This window comes from Triturus cristatus, chromosome 10 (genome assembly GCF_964204655.1).
Source record: "Triturus cristatus chromosome 10, aTriCri1.1, whole genome shotgun sequence".
Taxonomy (NCBI): domain Eukaryota; kingdom Metazoa; phylum Chordata; class Amphibia; order Caudata; family Salamandridae; genus Triturus; species Triturus cristatus.
The window spans coordinates 214,958,670-214,986,097 of NC_140593.1; the positions used below are offsets into that span (position 1 = coordinate 214,958,670).

Sequence of the window (27,428 nt, forward strand, 5' to 3'; positions counted from 1 at the left end):
ACTGTGAAAACATGGGAGAGCTGCATGGCAACTCCGATCCTTGCCTGGAATAACCAAGAGAAGAAGGACTGCACTGCTGGAACCCCTGGTCTCTACCCCAGGAGGACTGCACTCATAAGGATTGTACCTGCTGCACCCTTTGAAACTACAGTCCTAAGGACTTTGCCTTGCTTAAAAGGGATTAAGGAGGGACTCCCTAAACACATCAGGTACAAAAGAGTTACAAGGGATCTACTGCCTGAAACAACAAGGAAAAGAAGGACTGCCCTGCTGGAAACCCTCATCTGAACCTAAAGCACTGCACTCTGAAGGACTGCACATCCTGCTCAATCTGGTACTACAGCCTAAGGACTTTGCCTGGCTTCACAAGGATTAAAGAGTGGACTCTCTGAAAGCTACAGGTTAACAGAGCCCACCTGCATCCTGTCCAACAGGGTATCCCCATCCTGTGGATTGTAAGGATTTGGTCAGGTTAATTGTGGGAATTGTAGTCCCAACATCCCAAGGACCATGTTAGAGCTCCTAGACCTGTGGATTGGTGTTTTGGACACTTTGAACCCACAAGAGGAATTTCAGGAAAAAGTTCCAGAAGTTTGGAGGAATCTGGATCAACTTTTGTAAAAAGCTCCATAAGTTGACCAGGCGCATTTTGGGAGTTATAGTCCTGAGTCCCAAGAGGCAAACCAGAGTACCTGGACCCTTGGCTGTTGCTGTGGACCACTTTCCTGCATCAAGAAACACTTCTGCAAGTAAGTGTAAAAGTATTACATTGTGGATGGCTTGAACTCTAGACTTTGTCCCAGTCCAGAAAGACCTTTGTTAACCCTTTGAGCGCTATTTGTTTGAAGGTGCTAGTTTTACTTTTAATCTTTAAAAAATCATATTTCTGGTTTCCTACATTGGATGTTGTTGTTTTGGTGTCATTTTAATCATCCTAAAAATATAACCTATTTTTATAAATTAGTGGTGGAATTGTATTATATTGTGTATTTTGTCTTATTTAATGGATTGATGCTTTTAAATGCTTTACACACCTGTCTCCTAAGTTAACCCTGCCTGCTCGCAGCCATCTACCAAGGGTTAAGTAAGGGAATCATTTATTGAGACCTTGATTGGAACTTACAATGTGATTGTGGCTTTATTACTAGTGGTATGTACCTACCTACACCTTCTAATTACAGGTCATATAACCTCAGTAGTTTTGTATTTAAGGTCAGAAATGTACCCTGAGTTTGTGGCTGCTCTTAACAAAAGTGCTATGGGGCTGGTAACTACTGTTACCAGCCAAATCTGAATTAAGAGGTCACTCCTAATGAGGACTTCGGTTGTGAGTGAATGATCAGTTCAGAGATCCTTTGGTTTATATATTAAAAATAAAAACTTAAATAAAGGGTGTTATTAACAGAAGAAAGTCTCTGACCATCCTCCTGCCATTGTATATGTGGAATCCTTACAGACAAAATTGATACTGTGCACTGCTTATGAATGAAGAAAATGAAGACACACTGCTCAGCATGCTCAACAAATCTTTAAAAATATGGTAGCACAAACTTGAGGATCACTTCAATGCTTTTGTCACGTTTGTGTATAATATTTTGAATGTATACGTGTCACACACGTAGTGCACTAGTAATGAGTAAACTCTGACAGAGCAAGTAAAACTGTGCAATAAAAAGAGGCATAGGCGAGAAGAAATGTTGAAAATTGCTATTGCTAAGCAATTCTATATGTAAGGTAAAACAACAAGGTAATTAACATCCTGTAAACATGTAGATCGTATGCCTCAAAGTGCCTCACTACATGAATTGCATGACACCATATATTATTCCTAGATCGTCCCGAGTGAGTCTTCACCCACAAATGTTTTTGCATGGACCAAGTTTCCATATTATGAAGTGCACTCTGGGAAGAATACATTATGAAATCAAGGAGGGCCAAATTGACAAGGAATTTAACCTGTGGTGTGTGACTGTGCATGTGACGAACAATGTGTAACTAATGAACTATCACTTAAGCATGTAAAAGCCATTTATTAAGGTTTACATTTACTCTCTTCACATTAACATCAACTAGCTTATCAGGGAACACCTAGCACCTCTGTCTCGCAAAAGCTGTTTTTTGAATTTTATTTCTGGTTCAACAAGCATTTGCAATACAATAGGTCTTGCATTCACGCGAGTTCTAGCTATTGGCATTGTAAATGACAATGCCTTTTATTTATGTTTTGGGTTTTAAAACATAAATGAAATGCATTGTCATTTACAATACTAAAGCTTAAACTCTCGCAAATGCAAGACCTATTGCATTGCACTAAAGAGCCTTCTCGACCGCTTGTTAGATTGCAAATATCAGAGGAAGAGACCGGCCTGCAACGTCTTCAAAGTAGTGATAAATAGTGCAGTGAAGAAGATGTGTAAGTGTTGTAAGATACACAGACACAAAGTGTGAAGTGACAGTTACATATGACCCGAGCTATCAACAGTAACAAAGTGTTCCAACAACTTTCGCTCTCTGATTACACTGTCGTGGCTCAGGAGGAAAAGTGTGAGGGGGCTATTTCCTGCCCTCTCCGTGATTTGAGTGTGCAGTATGGCATAATGTCATTGCTATCTGTGACCTAATAAAAGACACTCCAGCTGTAGTAGGGCCCTGGCTTCACCTTCTGTTGCAGGGCGGGCTGTGCTTTATGGCAGGCATGGAGGGAGGGAGGGATGGTCTTGGCTGCAGCGCTGGCCTCGTACAGTGCCCCTGCTATTATTAGTGAGCAAGAAGGACTGAAAAAACCACAAGCTGTTTCAGCTGAAGCAGCGCATGCCTGGCCTGTGGTAGGAGAAATTCGATAAAGTAAATAGTGCTTGCAGACTATATAACAGGTCCTGTGTAACAACTGAAGTAAAAGGGCCAGTCGCCAGGGGAGGTACAAACGAAAGAAAAGGCCAAAGTGAGGAGGGACTAGAAAGCCTATTAACGTATCCGAATGCAGCATTAATGAAAGACAATGACACCCGCCAATGAAAAATATGGGAGAAGAGTGGGAGCGGATTATCTCCCAAACTCTACTACAGCTGTCTCGCAGAGCGAGCAGCCTGCGCGCTGATGCTAGGCTCAAACTAAAAAGGGACTCAGTAAAACAGGATATCAATTCAGCTTGCAAGCTATATGTTAAAGACATTAACATACAATACTTTAAAAATGTTATATATTGAAGACATATTACACCTAGGTGTGCACCTGTCCATTGAATCCAAAATTATTAAATATAAATCTCCCCCTCATAATGCAAAGATTAAAAATGTATTCCACTTGCTATCATACAACTTTGAATCGTCAATGTTATTTCGTTCTCTTCTTTGAACTTTGAGGCTTGCACATGTTAGGACTTAATCAACTTCTGATTTGTTTGTGCAACATCTCGGGATTAAGAAATGTGGACCATAAAAACACCATTAGCATTTAGGACCCTATTACAAATCGGGGAGTACAAATAAATGCATGATTATTAGAGGTTAGATATTTTCACACCCTGTTTTTTGGGTGGTAAACTTCTCAGGGTAAAAAATAACAATAATATCACAAGACTGGGGCTGCAGCAGCCAAGTTTAATTCCTTTTTGTTTAGGTTGAGAATTCAAGACATCTTGTATATACTTTAGTGTATACTTATGTGTATGTACTTTGTGGGCTCTGGAGATCAGTCCTAGGATTTGTCTGCTTCCGCTAAGGGACTTTTCTTTCTGTTCAACTGCCTCTATTTAACTGTCTTGATACAAAACGACCAGTAGAGGTCAGCAAAATACCAGAATTGCTTTCTGCTTGTTCAACTGCCTCTATTTACCTTTCTTGATAGAAAACGACCAGCAGAGGTCAGTAAAATAACAGAATGACTTTAGCATTCTATAGATTCCAGTCCAAAGCAATTGTCCTCCACGAGCACCCATAGACAATAATATTTATTTGAAATCTTGTATTTTCAGTGATATGACAAAAAAAGGCAGTGATTTTATATTAAACACTGAGCTTTGGATCATACCTTTTTCCTGCTTAAAGGCAATATTTCTCTCCATGTGTTCCCATACCTGGCGTGTCACACAGTTTGGTGCTGACTCTCCCTCCATGTTAAAGAACAGTAGATGTTTCAGCACCCAGGCTAGTGTGCTGCATAGCTAAATATATATAATATAAGGTCCCAAAGGTGAGACCAATTGCATTGCAAATGCTTGTTTTTTTATGTTTCCCCTTCCATCCTCTACCGCCTAACGCCCCCCTCCCCACCCCGTTCCCCCACCCTACTTAGAGGCTGCACCATACATTAACCTGTTTAAAGCATGTTGCAAATATATGTTTTAAACCCCACAGCATTGAACTTTTGAGTCATTTTAGAATCTGGAATAACCCACAGCACTGAGTGATTTTCAATTCGATGGGTTAAGCTGTGTAATGCATGGCACATGGTGGATTTACCAGAGAGTAACATGACATTTGTGTGCAAATTTACCGTTCTGTAAATCCGCCCCAGTACCATTCAACTCGGAGTTAGGGCCAACCACACTTTGAGTGAAATTATGTATTATAAGCGTTAGCATAGTTTGGTTTCGAGCAATATAATTCATTATAAACATAGTAAAGATCCAGACGTTCTTCTTCTGTTCTGATATTATAAAGTGTTAAACATATGGAAAAGCTCATCATTTCCATTCTTACCTTAATAAGGACTCTTATGAGGCCAGTGGCTTTTGATGACATATAATACCAGAAGCTGAGCACACAATGTGCACCCGACTCCTTCCACTTGGTGCTTCTAACGTGGGCCTTTTCACCTCTTACCCCCACCGGCGTTGCCTCGAGATACAGAAATTGACCTGCAATATGGATTTATGCATATTTATTAAAACTTAAAAATATCTTTGTGCATTCGAATCATTTGCAGACTGCATCACACCTGAAGCAAGCAGGCCTGTCCGTCTAGTGTATAATTTCAAGGTCCGTTCTTACAAAGTATGCTTACCTGTGCGCGGTGCTAAAGCCTGGGTGTCACGGGCTGTAACGCATCCAAAGAAAATGAGCCCGGGGTCGGTATTAAAATAAAGATATAATTGAGGTACAGTGAGCCAAAGGCACCCTGAGACCCTAGTGTCACCGCACCGCTGTGCTAATAATAACTTCACTTCTACATACACGTCTCCAAATTCCCCATTCAGTCTTTCATTCTCTACTGCTTAACCATCTTTCTCTCATCACCTCCCTCTCCCTTCCCCCTCTTGTGCCTCTTAATTTTCTTTACTTCTTTACTCTATTCTCCAACATTCCTATTTCTGTCCCCTGCCTCTTTTGTTCACCCTTACCTCCTTTCTCTTTCTCTCTGATCCTTAATTAACTATTTTTTAAATGCAGTCATATTTTCCTCTCATTTCTATCTTTCACCCTCCTTTGATGTCTTCCCTTCCCTTCCCTTCCCTCTCCTTCATTTCTTCTTTATCTTCTACTTCCCCATACCCCTCCCCCTTCCATCGTCCCCAAATAGTTATGACGAAGCCAGACCACAGGAACACCCTCTTTCCGAAAATATTCTCAAAGGACAGCCTTCAAAGTAATTGAAGCAGGGAAGTCTGGGACCTCTCCCACTTCTGGTCCCTGGTACCGCTGCACCCAATGCCAGCTACAAACCTGCCTGTGTAGCATAAACACTAATGTTCAAATGTGGTCCTATTAAAATACCATTAAACTATAGTATTCACCCAGGGGCTCATTGTGGGTAATGTAGTTTTTAGTGTGGGGTAGAGGCAGACGGGAATGTCTGATTCATGCATCAAAATCCTACAATTACAATAGAATCAGGGCCACTGGAATTATGCGATTGTGCAGCAGCTGCGTTTTTTTGCATAATTATGCAGCATTTGCCACATAAGCGATCATCTGCCGAAATATCTGCAGATATTACCACCAACAAAATATTTGTAGCTCAAACGGTTCAAAAGTTACTAATATCGAAGCAACACATCAGTGCAGTAGAAGGCCATTTGCAAAGGTTGACTGGTCACCTTTCTGTTGCTTATTGGTATGTTGGGTGTTAAACTAGTACTAATGAGGTATAACGTATGCCCAGACAGTGTTAACAAGTAAAATTGACAAAATAATTAAGTAATATTATCAGAAAATGGGCTGCATTACGACGCATAATGTGCCTTTACTTGCCACATAATTTAAAAAATCCTAAATCATAATTTGGCCCTCTCCTGCCCCATAATTTAGTGGCCCTGAATATAATGAGCTTGCAGTAAGGATAACCATTGGACCTTGGTTTACTAGATTCTATTTCCACAGATATTCCAAATTGCAGGGCCTTTTCTTCACTGAATTGTACCACGTGCTTGGAGCACTAAGTAAATTGCATCTGAGGCAAATGCAGTGGGGCAGAGCAGGGGTGCTGTCCAGGATCAGGGAAGCTGCCATCGATCAGATGGAGTATCTGCACCACTCCCCCCACTGTGCAGGAAGAAGGCGCCTGGGATCAGGCAATGCAGATACCTGTAGACCCAGAAGCTTCACATTAAGGACATGGTGTGTTGTTTCAAGGCCTGGAAACACAGCGTCTGGTATTTGTAGACATGGTCATTCTGAGTCGGGAAAACACCAGCCTAATGAAGCAGTTTCTGTGCAGATAGTGACTAATCAAAGGCAAGTAGAACAATATCTGATGGAACACAAAGAAGGGAGGAGAGGGAGTGTGTGGAAGAACATGGCGCCTGCCGGCTGAGCAGATGCGTGCGCCTGTACCCCTCTCCTCCTACCACGCGGCTTTAGCTAGAATTCCACTCACCTAGCTAACTCACCGATCCCCCGTTCTTCCTGTTTTGGCGGATGGAGGAAAAGTCACCGATTCTGTCACCATAGCGGAGGCGGATGACCTGGAGCCTTGGCGTCCCCCGCCCGCCCTGCCTCTCACGCTGGTGCACTGCCGCCCTGGAGTTGAGGCGTGGCCGTAGAGCCTCCTGGCTACGAGATAAATGCTGGCAGGACATAAATCATGACTTGGAATATCCTGAATCCTGCATACCACACAAGCTGCAGCATGCGTTACCTTGGGGTCACAATCACCCACGACATTAATAAACTGGCAGATATCAATCTATCACGAATCCTTCGGGATTGTCACAAACAAATGAAGTCATGGGTGCATCTCCCTTTATCCATTCTGGGGAGAGTCAACTTAGTCAAAATGTCTATACTGCCCAAGGCCACTTTCCTTTTTAATACAATCCCTCTCCATTTAGATGAAGACATTATAGGAAAGTTCCAACGAGAAATCAATTCCTTTATCTGGGCATATAGGTCTACCAGAATCGCATGGAAGAAACTAAGACGTAGGAGGGACAAAGGGGTGTTGGTGTTACCTGATTTACAATTCTATGCTTGGGCATTCCAACTCTCTCACTCTCGTATGTGATGGAAAACGCCAAGTGACAAAGGGAGTGGAGCTATGTTTCTGACCATGCTGAAAGGGGCGTAGCTGCCAGCGAAAGGGTTCATGTACAAATTTGGCGATCAAAAATTCTTTAAGAAAATCAAACTTAAGGTCCTGCAGGGGTTTGCCAGGATATGGGTATCATTAAGGAAGGCGGCAGGTCTTAGTTACTTCTCCAAACTGGCACCACTCTAGGATTCTCCAGGCTTCCCAGAATGCCTTCGTGATAGGCTGACTATTCCACTTAGAGATGCTGGAATCAAAGTATTGTGAGATTTAGTCAGCAATGAAACACTTATCCTATGGGAAGATCTAGAAAGGATAGTGAGTAGTGACGTTTCAAAATTCAAATACATCCAGTTACATAGTTGGGTACAATTCCAGCTCATAAAAGAGAAATACATAGGCGAAGGAACTAGATTGGAGCAACAGCTTGTGGAAAGGCCAGCAGGTAAAAAGAAAGTTTCCTACTGGTATTGGGCCATAGAACAGGAGGTTGATGGAGAATTTAGTTGGCTGATGAGCTGTGGGGTGGATCGTTGCCTAATGAACAGTGTGATCATTTATGGCAGGAATCTTTTAAAATCCTCTTCAACATAGTTAAACCAGCATGGTTGAGGAGGAACCACTTATTCACGGCTCATCGTGCATACCTATCCCCTCTCAGATTATTAAGAATTAGCAAAAGTACACAAGTCAGTTGTAAAAAATGCGGATTGGTTGAGGACTCGAACCTTCATATGTTTAGAGACTGCCCCTCCATCCAGACATTCTGGGAAGACGTACAAAAAACATTGGAGAGTACATGGGTAGTGGTAATTGTAATCGACCTCAAATTAATAATTTTTGGCTAACATACCCAGATATTAGGTCCAGCCAGACTCCTTTTATTCTACTCAATTCTACTGGCAAGAAGACAAATTTGTAAACATTGGGTAGATTCTGCCCCCCCCCACTTATTCGGACTGGTTGAATTCCTTATATGAAACATCTAAAATGGACATGGCCAGAGTATGTAGCAGGAAAAAGATCGCATACTGGGACTTGTTCTGGCAGTGGAGATGTTTTTTTTCTTTTCTTTGGTCCTATGATTATTCCAACTGGACACTCCTAGGACCAAACTGGATATGCCCATGGTTTATGAGCATTGAGAGGGTCTTTTGAACAATCTGGAGTGATACCTAACCTCCCCAAATCAATCGATGAGAAGTGCTTTTTGGTCTGAAAACATACCCCTCTGGACTTTGGGCTGACGGCATCGAGAGAATCCGAGGGAAGAGCCCACGTCATCCTAGCCTATTGGTAAAGGGGAATGTACAGATGGTCAGCACGTTATGGGTATTGGCGAATGAGGGCAGAAGTAAAACAATTTAAAAAAAAGAAGGGAGGAGAGGGAGCATAAAGAAGGCTACACAGTGAGATATGAATAAATAGGGACAGACACCATATATATCTGTATTTAAATGTAAAACAAAAATTAACATCCGATTGAACCAAAATCATTAATCTTATACACTAAACAATAAATATAAGATCTCAATATTAATAGCTTCAACACTGATCTTCCTAGATGACTCTCAAAGTGATTAATTGATCTGAAATAATCATAGGGAACCAACTACACTGTAGAAACAAAAGGGAGGGGTAAAAGCCACACGTATAAATTAAAACATAACAAGAATAGAAAAACATAATTGTGATACTGTCATGACTGGACTTGGGACCTAAAGCAGCCCTATCAGATTTGCTTACACCATCCTCCAAAGTTTTTACGAGACCTCAACTCTTAGAATGCATTTAACTCTTAATTAAAGCCCATGACTGTAGACTCTGTCATTGAGAGTGATGCGCCAGCAATCCTGGCCACATGCCAAAAACCACATGAAGCAGCACCTTTACCTTAAAACAACAAGTTATTATTAGATTGCTCTTGTGAATACATAATTTTAAAGTGCTGCTCCAACCAGTTGTGAATTGTGTTTTGAATCTTACAGGCTTTACTCAGGTCATTCATTCACTCTTGTTCAAGCATGGGTATCAAAATGTTGCATTCACAATGAGAGACTGCACATGCATTGAACTTGGAGTGGTAAAATGTAAATGAGTGGGTCATCCACGATTCGCTCCTGCAACAATAAGACTGGGAGAATGTCAGGCAGAGGAGAGAGGGACCCTCTCCTTGTAACTCTTTAATTATGGTATTGTCTTGTGATTTCTCTTCTACTGATTGTTGCAAATAGCAATCAGTCAATCAATCAATCAATCAATCAGGGGTTTATTAAGCGCGCTACTCACCCGCGAGGGTCTCAAGGCGCTGGGGGGGTGCAGCTCCGGATCAGTCGAAAAGCCAGGTCTTGAGATCTCTCCTGAAGGTGTGGAGGGAGGGGGAGCATCTGATGCTGACTGCGAGCTCGTTCCAGGCTTTGGCTGCGACTTAGGAGAAGGCTCTTCCGCCTGCTCTGGTTTTGTGGATGCGGGGGGTCTCTGCGAGAGTGAGATCGGCGGAGTGGAGGTTCCTATTGGGTACATGGAAGGAGACTCTCTTGTTGAGGTATTTGGGTCCGAGGTTGTGGAGGGATTTGAAGGTGTGGGTGAGCAGTTTGAAGGTCACTCTCTTCTCGACGGAGAGCCAGTGGAGGTCTCATAGGTGTTGAGTCATGTGTTCTTGCCATGGGGTCCCAAGGACAAGTCTGGTTGCGGAGTTCTGGATAGTTTGGAGCTTGTGAAGGAGAGTTCTGTTGATTTCGGCGTAGAGGGCGTTGCTGTAGTCCAGCCTGCTGGTTATGGGAGTGTGGGTGACATTTTTTCTGCATTCGGGGGGTATCCATTTGAAGGTCTTGCGGAGGATCCTGAGGCAGTTGAAGCAGGTGAAGGCGATGGAGTTGATATGGCGGGTCATGGTGAGGGAGGAGTTGAGGATGATGCTGAGGTTCCGTCTGTGGTCTGTTGGGGTGGGTGGTAAACACAAAATTACTCTGTGAGCCAAGAAACTGTAGGGACAAAAGTCCCCAACTTACTATATGTTCACAAATATTTTTGTCTATTTTCAAAAGATAATCTTTCCATCAAGCGTGTCTTTTGTTCACAATGTGTGTAAGAACACTCCTCCTTTTGCACTGAGAACCATTTTCTTTTTTGGTGAATTTTATTTCAGGGTTTTAGACTCTTCCCACATGGGCACTGCTGTCCAATGCCCAGTATATTTGTTCTTACCCTTACAACCAGTAAAATTGTCAATCCCTGACTGGCATATTAAACTTGCCCTTAAGGCCATAGTATATAGGGTATACAATACATCCATGGAGTGAAAGTTAAATGCCACCTGTGAAATGCAACGCTTATTGTGCCATCCACTAGTGTGACAAGGGCAACTTCAGGCTTGTGGCATGAATGCTGCAGTTTAAACCTGCAGCCCTGTCCTGTCTAGATATTCCTTTTAATCAGGGAAACACATTAATTTTCAATAATAATAATAACAATTTAGTGTGTATGGTATTTAGAAGTGAGCCCTATCCAGATTTAATGTTATGTCCTCACAGTGAAAAGCCCCCAAAAGAGTTTTTTCACCGTGGAATGCTCTGGCTGTCTTATGAGGAACATTAGAGTAAAGATTAAAATATTAATTTTGCTGTCTCAGGATTCACCAACTATTTATTTATTTATTAAGAATCAAATGTAATAGTAAAGTTAGATTTTAATAAATATTTAGGAAATGTAACTTTGTGAAAGTTACCCTTTCCGTACATAAAGTTCCGGATGTCTAATTTGCATTGGCCTGCCGGCAGATGCCCTGTCAGTATTTGACAATAATGTGGTGTGAAAACTACTTTTAGAGCCAGACACAGACCACTGGCTTAGACCTGGTTACAGGGTGGACGGGGAGTTGGCAGGTGATCCAAGTCAGCTTAAAAAGAACTTCTGGGGATTATCCATGAACTTTATTAACTTGAAATGGACATAAGTGAAGCTTGCCCATTCACAGTATAGTGTCAGGAGGAACCTTATGAAGGAAAAGCCTTTGTTTAGTCCAAGGGCAGCCAATTGTGCACCAGTTCAATGGCAAAGGGAGCTGGCCCCAAAGCCAATTTGGGGTAGCATAAGAGGAGGGGACTACTCATTTCCCTAACACACCATTGGTCTGCCCACATGCGCCCTTCAGGGGCAAAAGGCCTGTGGCATCTTGGATTTCTGGAAAGGTAGGAAACCCTTAACATTGCGCTAACTAACAAAGATCTAAAGACCTTTTGGGTAATAGTTAGTGCAGGCAACAACCAAAGGAGGCCAGCCATTGAACCAAATATATTGTCCGAAGCTTGTGAGAATCACTTCCGCTCTCTGTATAATAGCAAGGCGCCTACATTCACAAATGATGATCCCTTGCCAGCATCCCCCATGTATTCTGAGGAGGTTGCCACAATGATCACCCTGTCTTAAGTCCTAAATGCCATTAATAAGCTCTCTAGCAATAAAGCACCTGGCTTAGACAAAATACCAGGGGATCTTTTACGTGAGGAACTGAAAGTATGGGGACCGTATTTATGGTCCCTATTTAAATTATTATGAATGGGATGGATCCCCCTGACACCTGGCGTGGGGCAGAAATTGTCACGGTCTTTAAAAAAGGCTGTCCCCTCCTACCTACTATCTATAGGCCGATTAGCCTTATTGACGCATCCCTGAAACCTTTTGCCCGAGTACTTCTTGACCGCCTATAGGTGTGGATAGAAGAAGAAGAAGATATCCTGAGTCCATATCAAGCTAGCTTCAGAAAGAACACTCCCACTGTTGACCAGTTATTCAGGCTTCAACTCCTGTACTGAAAAACGGTGGCCATAGAGGGTGGCAGCCTCTATTTAATATTTGTAGATCTGAAGTCGGCTTTTGATCTTGTTCCCAGGAACAAACTAAGGGATGTGCTTAGAGACTTGAGGATTCCACCTTACCTCCTCAGTATCTTAGTAAGGCTTCATGAAAACAACTTTGCCCAAGTAAGGTTTGGGAAACACGGCGAATTAACACCTCGCTTTCCTGTTGGTAAGGGAGTGCGGCAAGGCTGCGTGCTCGCTCCTACCCTATTCTGCCTCTTCATCAACGGGCTCATTGAGCAGTTTAGGGAGTTGAAGGACAATGATGCCCCTAGGCTAGCTTCTGGTAGGGTCCCAGTGATGATGTTTGCCGATGATACCCTCCTACTCTCAAAGTCACCCATTGGGTATCCAGCGTATTCTTGACAGCTTAAACACTTTTTGTAAGATCCGGGGGCTGGAGATTAATACATCAAAGACTAAATATATGGTCTTCAACCCTGCCAACAAGTCTCGTTCCAACCCATCTTTACACGGTACTCCACTGGAAAGAGTGTCAGTCTTTGATTACCTGGGTGTTACTCTTACAGAGCATCTGAATTGGGGCCCCAGATGTCCAAGACAAGCCATAAGCTAGCGCAGACAGTGGGAGGGCTTATGAAACTTTACAGATCCTCTACCTTTAAACCTACAGGGCCAGTGGTTGAAATCTATAAAACCCAGGCTAGGGGTGCCACAATGTATGGGGTGGAACTGTGGGGTCATTGCTCTACTATGAGCTTGAATAAAGTTGAGAACAACTTTATGAGACAGTTGCTAGGTGTCCCCTCAGCACACCCTTCACTCCCCTACACTTGGAATTGGGCATTAGGCCTATCTGTGAAGAGATAGCCCTTAGACCCCTAACCAACTGGCAGTGGCTATGGGTGACCCCAGAACTGGCTACATATCGAGCTGAGCTTACAGAGATATTGAATAACCCGGGCTCTGCAAAGTTACCCTGGTTCAAATATGTTATGGTTCTTTGTAGTAACCTGGGCATAGCAGAACTTTGGAAATCACCAGAAGAATTGTGCGCAGCAACCCCACGGATGGAACTGATAAGATCTTTTAGAATGCACACATTATCAGTTATCCAAAGTTCATCCTGTGGCCGTCTGATGGCCGATTTTTTTCAAATTAAAGAAGAATATTCAATGGAGTCATTTTTGGATGACATCCTACCTAGCTCGGCTAGAAACCTATATATGCAGTTTAGAATGGGGATTCTGCCACTCCGCGGTTTCACTAAGAAATGGTCCAGATTTGATTCTGACGGATGCCCTGCTGGTAGTCACAAGGAGGAGACAGATTTGCATGTCCTCTTCTTCTGCCCCGCCTACAGATCAATACGCAATCGCTGGCTTATCCAATTATGCAAGAATTTAGGTTTTACACAATGCGCTGTGGCATATAGAGTTCTAAAATATGATACTGGGGGCGTGGCCGAGATGGCAGTGGAGTAGCACCGTTTCCTTGGGGCTCCGCTCGCCGAGGCCGATTCCAAGGCATCCACCGGCGGTAACGAGACCCGGGAAGGGACCAGAAACGATCCCACATTGTGCTGCTGATGGGAGGCGTGGCTGGCTGGTGAACGGGTCCTGCCTGTGGCGGTGATCGGCTGCGACCCATAAGAATTGGCGCCTAGCCGCGAGGCCTTTGGTGACGGAGGAGTGCCCCGGGGGTCAAGGTGCTTGTGGTGACGGCCCCGACGGCGGCGGACCTCGCCAATTCAGGAGCCGTGGACACCCTGCCTGCAGTGGGGAGTATAGTGGAGGGGGCGGAGACCCCGGGGAGCCCGCAGCCTTTTATTGACAGCGAGAGGGTTTGTCCACAGCCTGCAGCTGGAGTACACAAGGCGGCCATCCTGGGGGACGCCTGAGGCTGGAGCTGGGAGACACCGGCGCGGCCCCCCTCTGACACTCTCCCTGGACTGACATCGACAGAGGTACACTTCCGGTCTTCGATTGCAGGGGACTGAGGCGGTGATTGAGGCCGGATTGGGTCTGAAGGACAGCGCCATACAGCGCGGCCTGCACTGGGTGGGTGCACGGCCTGCTCCACACGCCGCACTTCAGGCCCAGCGATAGAAAAGGAGTAGGGGAGGCACGAAGTCGCGGCCTACATGGGGCTGGAATATACAGCGGGAGGCGGAGGCCCTACGTGATGCCGACAAGAAACGACCCCGATGGCCCTGCTACACCGTGGTGAGTCCCAGAGGCTGACTTGCAAATACAGCCCGGCTCCTGGGATGGTCCTGGCCCTCTCCGCCATCATCCCTCGTGTGGATAGTGGATCCCTGCCCAGGACTGCACCTGAGAAGCACTGGACCTGGAGGTCTGGACCCCCCATACAGCTCCCTGGTGCTGTGGGCCTGACCCGGCTCAGCAGGGATCTGGCATCTGACCACTGGTGCCCTTGACTGCAAGGGAACACGCCCATGGCTGTAGTTGGAGGTGCCCTGTTCTTGGGGTCAATGCCCGGGGAACTGTGTAGAGACTTTGCAAGTGGGGGGTGGCTGGGCTCTGCTCCCACTCAGCGCCTGCATCACTGGATCTCATTGAACCTTCACGGAGTTAGGCTGGATCTCTGAGTGCACGGTGAACTGCAGAAACCCTACCCCTGCACCTGGAGCTGCGACGCCTGGAGCCCAGCCGGTGGTGGCTATGACCACCTCTCGAGCCAGGAAAGACACCATCAATAAAGATCCCTCCATTAAAGACCTGCTCCAGAAAATGGGCTGGAAAAAGCCCAGAAAACCAGGTAAGGATCCAGAGGCCAGCCCTGCTGCGCAGCCCATCACAAAGGACTTCATGGAGCAGCTCTTCAGTTCTCTTCGGGATGACTTTGCTAGCCTCTGCCAAGAACTGGCCTCCGATGTCAGGCAGCTTCGGACAGAGCTCGGTGAAATTGGGGATAGAGTGGACACCCTGGAACGTAATGGGGACTGGCGAGAGAAAGAAATTATGCTTCAGACCCAGGAACTTATTGACCTCCGAGAAAGGAACGATGAGCTGTGCCTTAAGCTGGAAGACCTAGAAAATCACTTGAGGCGCTGTAATATCCACATTAAGGGTGTGCCACTCTTGGCTGATGGAGGCAAACTGGAAGAATGGGTCCTTTGCCTTTTTCGGCACATGGCCCCGGAGCTGCGAGACGAGGAGGTCATCCTAGACCGCACACATCGGGCTGGGCAGATCCCGCCTCGGGCCCTGGCCAACCACAGGACATCCTCACCTGCCTGCACTCTTTGAGACAGAAGGAAATTATCATGGCTGCCACACGGGATCATTCGACAGTGGAGTTCGAGGGCCTCCGGGTGGGTGTCTTCCAGGATCTCTCACCTCTTACCTTGCAGAGGCACAGGGAACTATGCCCAGTCACTTCTTTCCTCCGTGAGCAGGGGATTAGGTACCGGTGGGGGCACCCCTTCCGTCTGACCTTCGGATGGAAAAATGAGACGCAAGGGGTGCGGAGTTTGCAGGAGGCAAAAACTATATTAGGTGACGCTTTGATGGTCCCGAAGGAATCGGAGGAGGCGATGAGAGCACCGGTTACTGGGAGGCGGCTGAGAACGGCCAAGAGACTGGGCCTTAGGAATGGCACTCAGGCAAAACCTTCTGATGAAGAACTTCTGCGGGAAAGGAACGCCCTGCTCAGCCAGCTGCAGAGCCGGGAGAGCCCTGGAGACTGATGCTGCCGCAGATTCTTGGTGACTGCGGTCCAGAGCCTTGACGCTGACACGAAGGGTCCATGACCGGTGATTTGCTAAATCGGTCTTGGTGGGGGAGCCCCACCTTCTGAATGTCGCATGGACCCCTACATGTGGGGCTTTCTGTCCTGGTTGGAAGAAGTTCCTGATGTCCTTTTGTTTTCTTCAAGCTTATCTTCTGTTGTTTGCTTCTCTCTTCCCTTTTTTGCTTTTCTTCTCCACCCAATTGAGATCTGCAGCTCCTCCATGGTCAGGTAGGGAATGTCTTCGATACTGGTGGTCAACGGTGGGGTTGTGCTTGGGGAAGATGGGAACATCCGGGGAGGGTGGTTGTGGTGGTTGGGCTTTTTAGGGGTGCACTGCCTGTGCATTCTCCCAGTGCTCCTTTCCCGCAGGTGCACTGGAGGTTTTGCCGGGCTCCCGGGGCCTATCCGTAGGCACACACATTGGGACACCAAGCTGGGATACGCCGCGCGGCATTGTGTGGGGAGACAGGGGTGTATAGATGGGGGGCTGGTGATGAGGCAAGGGGTGGGGGAGCAAACACCCTGTCCTCTCTGGTTTGTTTGTTGTTGGCAGGGCGGGTGTGTGGCTGGGTATTCCCATACAGGCCCATGACCTGTCTTAAAGTAGTCATCTTGAGCTTCAATGTGTGGGGCCTCAATTCTCCGGCAAAGCAGCGCGCGCTTCTTACTTTGTTGAGAGAATCTATGTGCGATATCTGCCTACTACAGGAGACTCACCTCATGCAGGTGGACTGGAGGGAACTTCGCTCTAGATGGTTCGATTGCCAATACTTCTCATCGGGACCCAGGAAGAAGGTTGGGGTGGCGATCCTTCTGGCCACGCATTTCCAGGGGACAGTGGTCGGGAATTTCGCGGACATCGCTGGACGACTTCTTGCTTTGTGGGTGTTAATGGGAGAGCAGGTGCACACAATAGCCTTGGTCTATAGTACTAATGAGCATCAGGAGGTCTTTTTACATGACGCGCTTAATTTACTCATGGAATCCCTAGATGAAGATTTGGTAATCGGGGAGGAACTTCAACATAGTCCCAGCCGCAGATCTGGACAGGTCGACGCTTAGGGTGGGGCATACGGGCTCAACTTCACCCACGACGCTTCAGAGGCTGAAAGAAGCAGGCCTTACAGACGCCTGGCGCCACTGCTTTCCCTCCTCCTGGGAATACACTTTCTTTTCCGTGGCTCATCAGAGGGATGCCCACATAGAACTCTTCTGGACTTCTCCCAGGGTCACGGCGTCCATCGAAGACGTCTCTATTGGGGTAGCGGCCCTCTCGGACCATTCACTGGTTGTTTTAAAGCTGACTCTCCCGGACGGATTCCCGGGGCGATGGTCCTGGCGTCTCAATCACACCATACTCATGTATGAGTCTTATATTACCGAACTGCGGGACGCTATTAAAACATATTTGGAACTGAACAACGTGGGCACGGTCGGGGTGGACACGCTACGGGACGCTTTGTAGGCGGTCGTCTGTGGGCGCTGCATCACTATCGGGGCGAGTCGCAACAAAGACCGGAGAGAGAAGAGGGGGGAGCTGGAGGTTGAAATTTGGGAGCTGAAGGGGGTCCACCACCGTACTGGGGCAGTTCAGACATGGCGACTGCTTATGCAAGCGAGGTAACAACTACGGGCCCTAGATCTCGATCGCGCTGAATATGCCTTGCTCCACTCCAAACAACGCTATTACGAGGGGGGGGAACAAAGCCGGGTAACTCTTGGTGCATGCTCTTCGAGTGACTTTCACTTTTCGGGTCGCTGAGGCATCTGAGAGAGACGCGATATTCAAGAGAGGAGGTCAGAATATGGAGGCCTTGGCCCGTAGGGCACTGGATAAATCTATTTAATTTTCTGTCATCCAAACTATCTACTAGACGAGTCAGTAATCGAGTACAGGATTTTCTTCGGACTACAAAGCATACGATAACTCTTTTGGAATAAATGTACAGAAATTGTCTTTCTGTTGCACAGACTTCGTAGAAAAGAAAGCGATCATCCCTTGCCAATAGTACTTGGATTTGCCTCAGATGTAAAAGAATCAATGCTCCCTGATTTGTTCTATTGAAATCGACTTGGACCGCGAATATTCTACGCCAATTTCCAATAGTGCCCCAACTTTGTATAACTTTGGAGACACTATACCCCAATTGAGCGAGGTCCTGATGAAGGTGGTCCAGTGTTGTGTTATTCCACCGAAACGCGCGTAGTCCACGTGTGCCCAGACCTATTTAGGTTGATGCCACCTGAACCATATATTGGAGATGTCTTTATATCTATATGCTCCTTGAACCCATTGAGTATATGTGTTTGTCTGTGATTGTGAATGAGTCAGAGTTATGAATGTGTTTGAGTTTTGATTGTCTTCATGAGTTGGGGGTTGCTATTTGCACATATTACAATTTTTTAGTTGTGCACATATATAAAATAATTAACTGTTTTGAACAAATGTTGTTTTCACAATATGAAGAGTATTGTATTGTTTTATAAAAGACTGATTTATAGCATTTATATGATTGTACTCATCAACAAATTAATTCATATAATAAAATTAATATATTATACAAAAAAATAAAAAATCATGTAAGAGTATATTTATGCGTGCAAATCACGTATGGACTAATTGTAGTTATCAATCCATGCACAGATATAATCTCATGTAAAGCAATATAGGTCTAAGTGGAGTTTTTTGTCAATTGATTGTTTAGTTTTCCCCTCTTGCTCCCAGACCTTATACGCCTTTAGAGGCGGTCCCTTCATTTATTCAAGCTGAAACGGCGTCACGTCAGGTTGCGGAACTTACGAATGTCCGGGGTGAGACCTTGCGAGCAGACCGGGACATTGTGTCTGAATTCCAGGCCTTCTATAAGGCATTATAATCATCTGGAAGTCTGGACCCCATCGCAGCTGAAGAATACACACAGGCGGTGCCAGTGACACCGCTATTAGACTCCATAGCGACCACGTTGGAGGCGGACATCCACCCGGAGGAAGTTATACGGGCTATCCAGGGTCTTGCGGCTGGCAAAGCCCCTGGTGAAGACGGCTTCTCAGTAGATTTTCATAAGGTATTTGCGTCTGACCTCGCTCCTCTTGTGGCGCGCCTCTTCAACACTTTCAGCTCCACCGGGAAACTCACCCCCTCGATGACCATGGCTGAGGTTTTGGTCATACCCAAACTGGGGAAGGACCCTCGTGAGTGTGCTTCATACCGTCCCATCTCCCTGCTTAACGTTGACCTGAAGATCTTTACCAGCATTCTGGCAGCGCGACTCGCTCCGCATATGCAAGGTCTGGTGGACCTGGACCAATCGGGGTTCATACCAGTTCGCAATTGTGGGTCTGGGACTCGGCGATTGTGCCATCTCTTAGATAAAAACACAGCGCACCCAGATTTTGGCGATACTTCTGTCAGTGGATGCCGAGAAGGCATTTGATTGGGTCCACTGACACTATCTGCATCAGGTCCTGTGCCGATTTGGTCTCGGGGAGCGGTTCCGGCAATGGGTGAACTGTGTGTATAAAGGGCCACAAGCCCGGATTAGGGTCAATGGTGTGGTCTCCCAGCCTTTCCCGATCAGGCGCGGCACGCGACAGGAGTGTCCGCTTTCCCCTCTCCTGTTCGCGCTCTACATGGAGCCATTTGCTGAAAGAGCCCGCCACCTTCCTACGGTCACCGGGATCCGAATGGGAGACAGGGAGCATGGGATCTCGCTATACGCGGATGACGTGCTCCTTTTCATCTCTTACACCTATGTTGGAGGAGGTGGACACCTTTAGCGCTGTATCTGGGTTCAAAATTAACTTGAAGAAGTCACAGGCATTGAGTCTCATGATCCCAGCGGCGAATTGTCACAACTCTTTCCATTTTCCTGGCCGGTCAGTGATATCACGCATTTGGGACTCCAGGTTTTTTCAACCACTGCCAAGACAGCCCAGGTGAACTACTAGGAAGTGTTGGTTAGGACCCGTAAAGACCTAAGCACCTGGAAGAAGAATGCTCTTTCATCGTTGGGCAAGAGAGCTGCGGTTAAAATGACAATCTTACCGTGTCTGTTGTACATAATGCAAATGCTTCCCCGATGTCCACCGCCCACAATATTGGCCCAAATGCAACAACTAATTAATGGATTCATCTGGGGAGGGAAGAAGCCGCGCATGGCTCGACACCTCACGTATCTGCGACTGTAGGACGGAGGTCTTGGGGTACCCCACCTGAGCCGGTACTATGTAGCGGCGCAGCGACGCTGGATGGTGGAATGGTAACATCTGGAGTCTGAAAAGTACTGATGCTTTATGGACCGGGGCGTGGCCAGGATTCATATCTGGAAAGTTCCGTGGCTCCTGGGGCGACACTGGGTGCCTACCTTTCTCTGGTCTTGCACGCTACCATGACGGTATGGGATAGAGTACAAGAAAGATGTCAGATCTCCACGACCATTTCACCCTTGACCTCCTTTATTGGAAACCTGGACTTTCCTCCAGCTGTCACAGGGAACACCTACTTGAAATGGCAGGAGGCCAACTGTAAACATATCGATGACCTTTTTGATTTACAGGGCATTATGGACTTCCCCCAACTTGTATCTCACTATGGGATCCCCAAGGAAGGGTACTGGCAGTACTTAGCGCTGCGCCATTGGGTTTCGCAGCCTCAGGTGCGTCCGCATGCAAGTCGTCTCCTGATGAAATTTGAGATCTGGTTTATCACCCGCACTCCAAATAAACGTCTCCTGTCAGACATTTATAATTTTCTCAACAAGGCTAAGAACCCCTCTAAGTCCCCAGCGCAGCGAAGGTAGGAATCGAAGCTGGATAGAGAATTCTTCCTGAAAGAATGGTCGGACATGATATACAGGGCTCGAGCATCATCATGCAGCACTTCAGGGAAGGAGATGCTCCTAAAAATTGCGCATTACTGGTAATATACCCCGGCGCGGGTTGCTAAATGGAGGCCTCGCTGCAGCGATCTTTGTTGGCACAACTGCGGTCAGGTGGGCACTTTATCTCATATTCATCTAAGATAGAGTCACTCTGGGATTCCGTCATGCCTTTAGTTTACCATATATACCAAACAGATCTCCCTAGATTCCCTAGCTACAGTTTGTTGGGACTTCCTAACCCCCTTACATACCCTCTCCATTCCTGCAGAGGTAGGGCGATTACTTTTGTATTGGGAGCGGCCAAACAAGTCCTCCTGGCGAAGTGTGGCAAGGAGGTCATCCCAACCAACCTAGACTGGCTACGCTACACAGACTGTGGGAGGTGGTCGGGATGGAACGGATCACTGCTGGGCTTCATCGCACATTCCCTAAGTTTGACAAAACCTGGGGGTCTACCGTGGCGTACCTCTCCTCCTAGTTTGTTGAGCTCACATGCCCTCGATATCTCAGGGTTTTGCGATTCCCCACATCCCCCCATGCGGCCCATCCTCTTCCCCGAGGGGACCTCGGCCTTGATTTCCTACCAGGCCTAACTTTAAGCAATGGGTGACTCTCTGTCTCTAAGTTCCCCAACTGATTTCTCTCTATTCCTTCCTATACTCTGTTCTCTTTCGACTCCCTCCTTGTCTCTTTCTTTTGTTCATCCCTGTGTTCGATTCAATAAAACATGACAGCAACGGCAAGTTACCTGCTGGCCTGTTGTTGTAGGTGGGCGTAATGTTATCATTCACGATAAAATTCATTAAACGATTTAAACCATAAAATATGATACTCACGCACCCATTGTTTTTGCTGTCTCCTGCTTTTTAAGTTCCATGTGGCATGCTCGTCGGACCTTCTTAAACTTGCAATTATGTTTTTATTATTGTGTACATATTTCTACTGTTTTAACTTGGGATAGTCGGCCAATTCTAACGGTTTCAATTGTTAACGGACCTTCTTTCTGGCACTCGCACTTTAAGAATGAATCATGTTATTTCATGTATTCCAAATCAAATTCATTTGTTTTCAAATGTACAGTTTTCTTTCCATATATTGCCATACGTAGTAGTTTTATTATGGTGTATTATCCATGATTTAAATGTTTATCCTGTCCTTTTTAAATTGCCATGAACTGTACTTTTATGGTCCTTGAGATCGAAATAAAGTTATTGAATGGAGTGGTTTTCCCTTAGAATAGTGCACTCTGGGACAATTTGCATTAAACAAAAAGTTGTGCTCTAAAACGTCCATGGTTGCCCTTACAATCTTTTTTCCCGTTGGTTGAGTGTCCAGGAGTCACCCACGACACACTTTCTACTGAAATGATCAAAGTGAGCCTCACTATTGGCTCAAGAAAGCACCTTCTTGACATTTGGAAGAACAAAAGAAGGACTGCATCTGACGTATGAGACCAGTGAGGAGATCTGAAGGGCTGGACCTGTTCCCACGTGTACCCAGGACAAAGAAGCAGCCTCCAAGGGTCATTGGCTGACTCCCTGTGAGGCTACCCAGACACAACAAGCTGCAAGAGGCCTTTTTCCTGAAGTGACAAGTTGCAACTGGTAGAGGATTGAACCCTGTTGGCAGTCTCTGCTGGAGTGTGTTCTGACCCCTAAATGTTTGGCCTGAGGTCCTGAGAGCCTTAATGGTGTCTAGAAGAACATATTTCTGAATCTCAGAAAAAGTTTGACTTGGAAGGCTTTGGACTGCTACATCTTTGGAGGCCAGAACCACCCACCTAAGGCACAACATTGCTGGGCAAATAAATCAGATTAGTCTGGCTCATAGCCTTTTGCCACCTAAGAATCCATTCCATAGACCTTCATGGCAAGCCTATGTGACTTCAGTTCAACGTTCCTGGATACAGCCTGCTGACTTGCCATGCCTAAGTATTTTGACTTGCATTTCAGAGACTAATTCAAAAGGCAAAATTGTTGACCGGAGTTAACTTCCTTGGTGTATCCAAACCACATGCCAGCTCAGTGGCCTGAAATTGCTCGGAGGTGGGAGTCACACTTGAACAGTACTTTCTATTAGTGCTTTACTTTTTCTTGTAGGAGTTTCTTCTAAATATTTTTTTAATTATATCTTCTGTTTCCCTTTTTGGATTTTTGTCATTATGGTGTAATTGTGTTTATTAAATTATTTTCTATCTGTATAAATTGGAGTGAGTGTGATTTGTTTTGTGTTGTGTTTTTGACGTTTTAACAGTTTTAGCACTCCTAAATGCTTTACACATTTTCTCCAAGTCTGTATTTGCTGTCCTGTAGCTACCAAAGTTTGGGCTCAGGTGTAAACTATTGAAACGTTTGCATGGACCGAACTAAAGATTAGTGACTTAATTACTTACGACAGACTAGCATCTACCCCAATTAAAAAATCACTTACTTACAAGGTGAAATACAAGTAAATTATAATATTGAAGATTATGGCATAAAACTCCAAATGAGTCGCTAGCCAATGCAACAATGTTCTATATAATTGATGAGTGTATGCTCCACATTGGCTTAATTTCTTCAACTAGTAGGAAGACCAACCAATCAATGTTTAGAAGATGTCTCTTATTTATGTATTTACAACCTCTGGTTCAACACGTACTTCATTCGTGATTAAGGAGTTGCATAATGGTTTATTTTCTGATATCAGACCAATTATTACTCATGTTCCAACATTAACATTATTTGTTGTTAACTTATCATGAATCATCTTTTTGGTGTAATTCTGGCAATGATTTTATCCAGTGGAGTATCATCAATGGACACCTCTTTTCTACAACAATCCTAGAATTCCTAAATAAAATACTCCAAGGTTTAGTGCTGGAAACAGAAAGAAGTACTTGGCACGCATTTCCTGGTTGTGAAGCCACTATATCTTCCATAGGGACACTGCCATTTTGTTGTATTGCTTTTACTTGTAATAGTCATTGGAGAGTCGGTATGTTATTTACACCATGTGCAAACATGCATTGCCCCAATCCATGTTATGATGACTTGGGGTAAAACATGTATTTCTTTTCCGGGACAAGAGATCCACACTGATCATTGAAACATCTATATATGAACATTAATTGAAGCATAAATCGCGATCACTGAACAACATTACACCATGGAGCCCAATCAGAGCCACTGATACCTTACTACTCTGGGTGCCACTGAAGGGACTATCAGTGTCAGATGATAAACATTTGAAAGAGTGCTGCTAAGCCAGCATGGCTATAATGCTTCCTGGAAGGCTCGCACGCTGCTGGAAAAGAAGGTTAGGTCGCACCCAATCAGTTCTCAATTAAATGTTTGAGCCACTCAGGTCATATGTACACATTTCACATTTTCATACCAATCCTTCCTCTGTCATATCTTTAATGAGTGTTTGATATGTCATACATTTTATGTTATTTATTTATGGGGCATTCTGACAACAATTAAGGATTCCTAGTCATGAGGTGATAATGGCACCTAATCTATCTGTCGTTCTAATTAACATGGATGAATCTAGATTTTCGTAATATTTAAACAAACTAATTTGTTATCTGCTCACTGTATGATTGTTTGCAGAAAATACCAAAGATTTGCTGTAAGCCGATAAGAATCTATTTCTAAAGTGAATGTTACGATATATTTTATTTAGAGCTTCATGGCACACTTCTGTCTGTTCTAAATGCTGTACATGAGATATGTTGCTACCATCAACTGTATTGACCTTCATTTTACTGATATCCTAAGGATGATATGCTGAGTTAACCCTTTTTGGAACTGAAACATTTTTTGTTTGTTTTTTGCACAAACATACATTTAGGTAAACGTTGGGCTGTGATTTCTGTGTTCCTTAAGCTTGCACTGATCATGTCACTAGTTTGAGTCTCTGCAAGATCTGTTGTAATCTCTTCTGTGGGCTTTTCGAACACCCACCAATTGCCACTGGTTGTTATCTGTGACATTCAGAAATGCTGGGCTATTATTGGTGTTTGTCCGTGTTGGTCCCTCCTTTCTGTGTGTGTTTCCACTCCATGGCGATTTTACAAATGGTTTCTTTTAGCCGGACAACACTCCTTCACAGCACAAAATGGACGCTCCTCCCCTCTGATCAGATACCATTTCCTCTCTTCAGCGCCACACTACAGAATGGATCTGGAACAGTCACGGCATTGTTTGTAGGCCTTTCTGGCCATGTGACCACTTCACTCCCCTCTACCCCCCTCCCCGGACATTCCAGCAGCAGGGGTGGGGCAAGTCTGCCCCTACGGCTTCTGCCTCTGCCAGTCCCTTTCTCCAGTGCTCATAGTGTATGAACTCGTAGTGTATAAACTTGCTGTGACTTTTCACAGGAACTAAGTGTCTCCATCGGCTTCTCCGGATATTCACCATTTTTTAAAGTGGATATGTGTCTTTAGCTTTCATGCTTTACATATATTATAAGTACTGACAACTGAAAATTACACAAACCTTGTCTTAATCAATAGAAGCAGCATGGCAGGACAGTCGTGTGAAGGCAGGCTTGCCTTTAGTGTGTCACCCCTGTAGTCTGTCCGAATGGCCTTCACTGGACCTCAGAAAGCAACAACTAGGTCACAGCCCAGAGGGTTTACTCAATATGACACAGCACTGAATAGGAGTAGTGCGAACATAAGTCCAACCACCTGGCCCTTCCCAGGGCTGTTTCACGATTCAAATTAGCCTAAAAAAATAGTGTCCCCAAAAAGTATCATCTCATAATTCCAACCCTAGAAATACACCGTTTTAAAAATGATCTTGGGTGCACACTGACATAGGTGACACTCTTTGAGTGTGTCTGTTGCAAAAAAGGGATGAGCCCACAGCTGGGATGTCCACATCCATGTGCAAGACACCAAGGACCAGACAGACACAAACTGCACAGTACCCAATATTAGTACCTCTGGCACCTATTTGCTTGCTGCATAAATTATGCACACACACTTACCATTTTGCAGTAGGTTTGCACATTTTCATATTCTTTTACTTTGGGATATATGCATGTATTTGCAAAAATATATGTTTGTGTCTCTGTACCTTGTGTCTCTTCTGGTACATGTTTTAGATGTGCATGTTCTCCAATATAATTTAAGTCATTCCTTGATAGCTTAGGAACTGCCTAAGTGGCCATCTTAAGCATCCTTATAAAATGACCTTTGAATATATCGCAGATTTTTTTATTTTTTTTAAATTTTATTCTCAGTTTTATAGAGCGTGAACATGACCCATAGGTATCAGAGCGCTTGACAGTTACATGTCGTAAATCATTTAGAATACAGCAGATATAGAAGTAGTAGCGATCATACAGTTCCAATGCATACCCTTTCATACCTGAGTATGACAATAACAACAGTAGGACCAATTAAGTGTAGTAATGTACAGCCTAAGTAGCGATCTAGAAAGTTTACCCTAAAATACGTCATTGTCCTGTTGAGGCAAACTCCTCTACCAGATCTAATTGGCACTAACTCCTTGATTAGTGGTGAGGACTGTTATGGTGCCTCTGTGATCCTTCTTGAGTAGGATGCATCCATTCCTGAGAAGGACTAGGCAACACCTAGCAACAGACTACAATGCAGATGATGATCAGTAGTCGTTTATGGTAGGAATCTGCTCATTAGGAAGATCTTTGCTTCCCTCTTGAAGGTTGACATGTTTGGAATTCTTCTAATGTTTGGAGGGAGCGAGTTCCAGATTCTGGGGGCAGCTCTGGAGAATGCACTGTCATATGTTGCCTTCTTCTGAAAGATGGGAGGTTTCAACATCAGGTCTGTGGTACTCTGGGATGGTCTGCCCCACCAGATAACTCAATTTTCTGGGCTAGGTACATTGGTGTTTTGTAGTAGAGCTCTTTGTGGGTAATACATGCCCGTATAAGCTGAATTCTGGCTTCATATGGTAGCCAGTTTAACGCCTTCAAGCGAGGGGAAACGTGCTCGTATTTTGTTGAACTTGTAATGAGTCTTGTGGCCACATAGAGACAGGCTTTTAGTGGTGCTGTGGAGATCTTAGGTAGTCCTGTTAATGTTGCACAGCCGTTGTCAAACCATGAGATGACAAAGCACTGAACTGCCAATTTGAACATTTTATTCAACTTGCAAATATTCTCCTGTGTTGTGTGTTGTGTGTTTTCACATATGCGAAATATATGACATAATGCAATGACCTGCACAGTCCAGGATGCAAAAAACACCTATGCATCAAGTCACAACCATATGCTAATTAGCTGGGCAGGAGAGTGATGCCCGTCTTCTGATCTAAAGCTGTGAAGCTTCGATATGAAGCTTTTAGAAATGACTGAAATATGCAAAAATAAATTTTACCACGCTTATTCTTGCGAGGGATCAGTCTTCAGACATCACCAGGAACGAGAAGAAAAGCAGCAAAATCATGTATGGATATGAACAATTTGCATACATTTCCATGCTTACTACCCGGGATTTTTGCAAATTCCTACATATTTGAAACTCTGTGTA

General features: G+C 45.0%; 1 protein-coding gene across 4 annotated transcripts in view; it reads right to left on the bottom strand.

Annotated features, from left to right (window-relative positions):
- MALRD1 (MAM and LDL receptor class A domain containing 1) overlaps positions 1-27,428 on the bottom strand; it is a 2,533,556-nt gene that overhangs the window by 1,221,395 nt on the left and 1,284,733 nt on the right. For all 4 annotated transcript variants that reach the window (XM_085630825.1, XM_085630827.1, XM_085630826.1 and 1 more), the window contains exon 23: positions 4,701-4,858. In XM_085630825.1, coding sequence (XP_085486951.1) covers positions 4,701-4,858 — 158 coding nt within the window. The remainder of the gene's footprint in view (positions 1-4,700; positions 4,859-27,428) is intronic.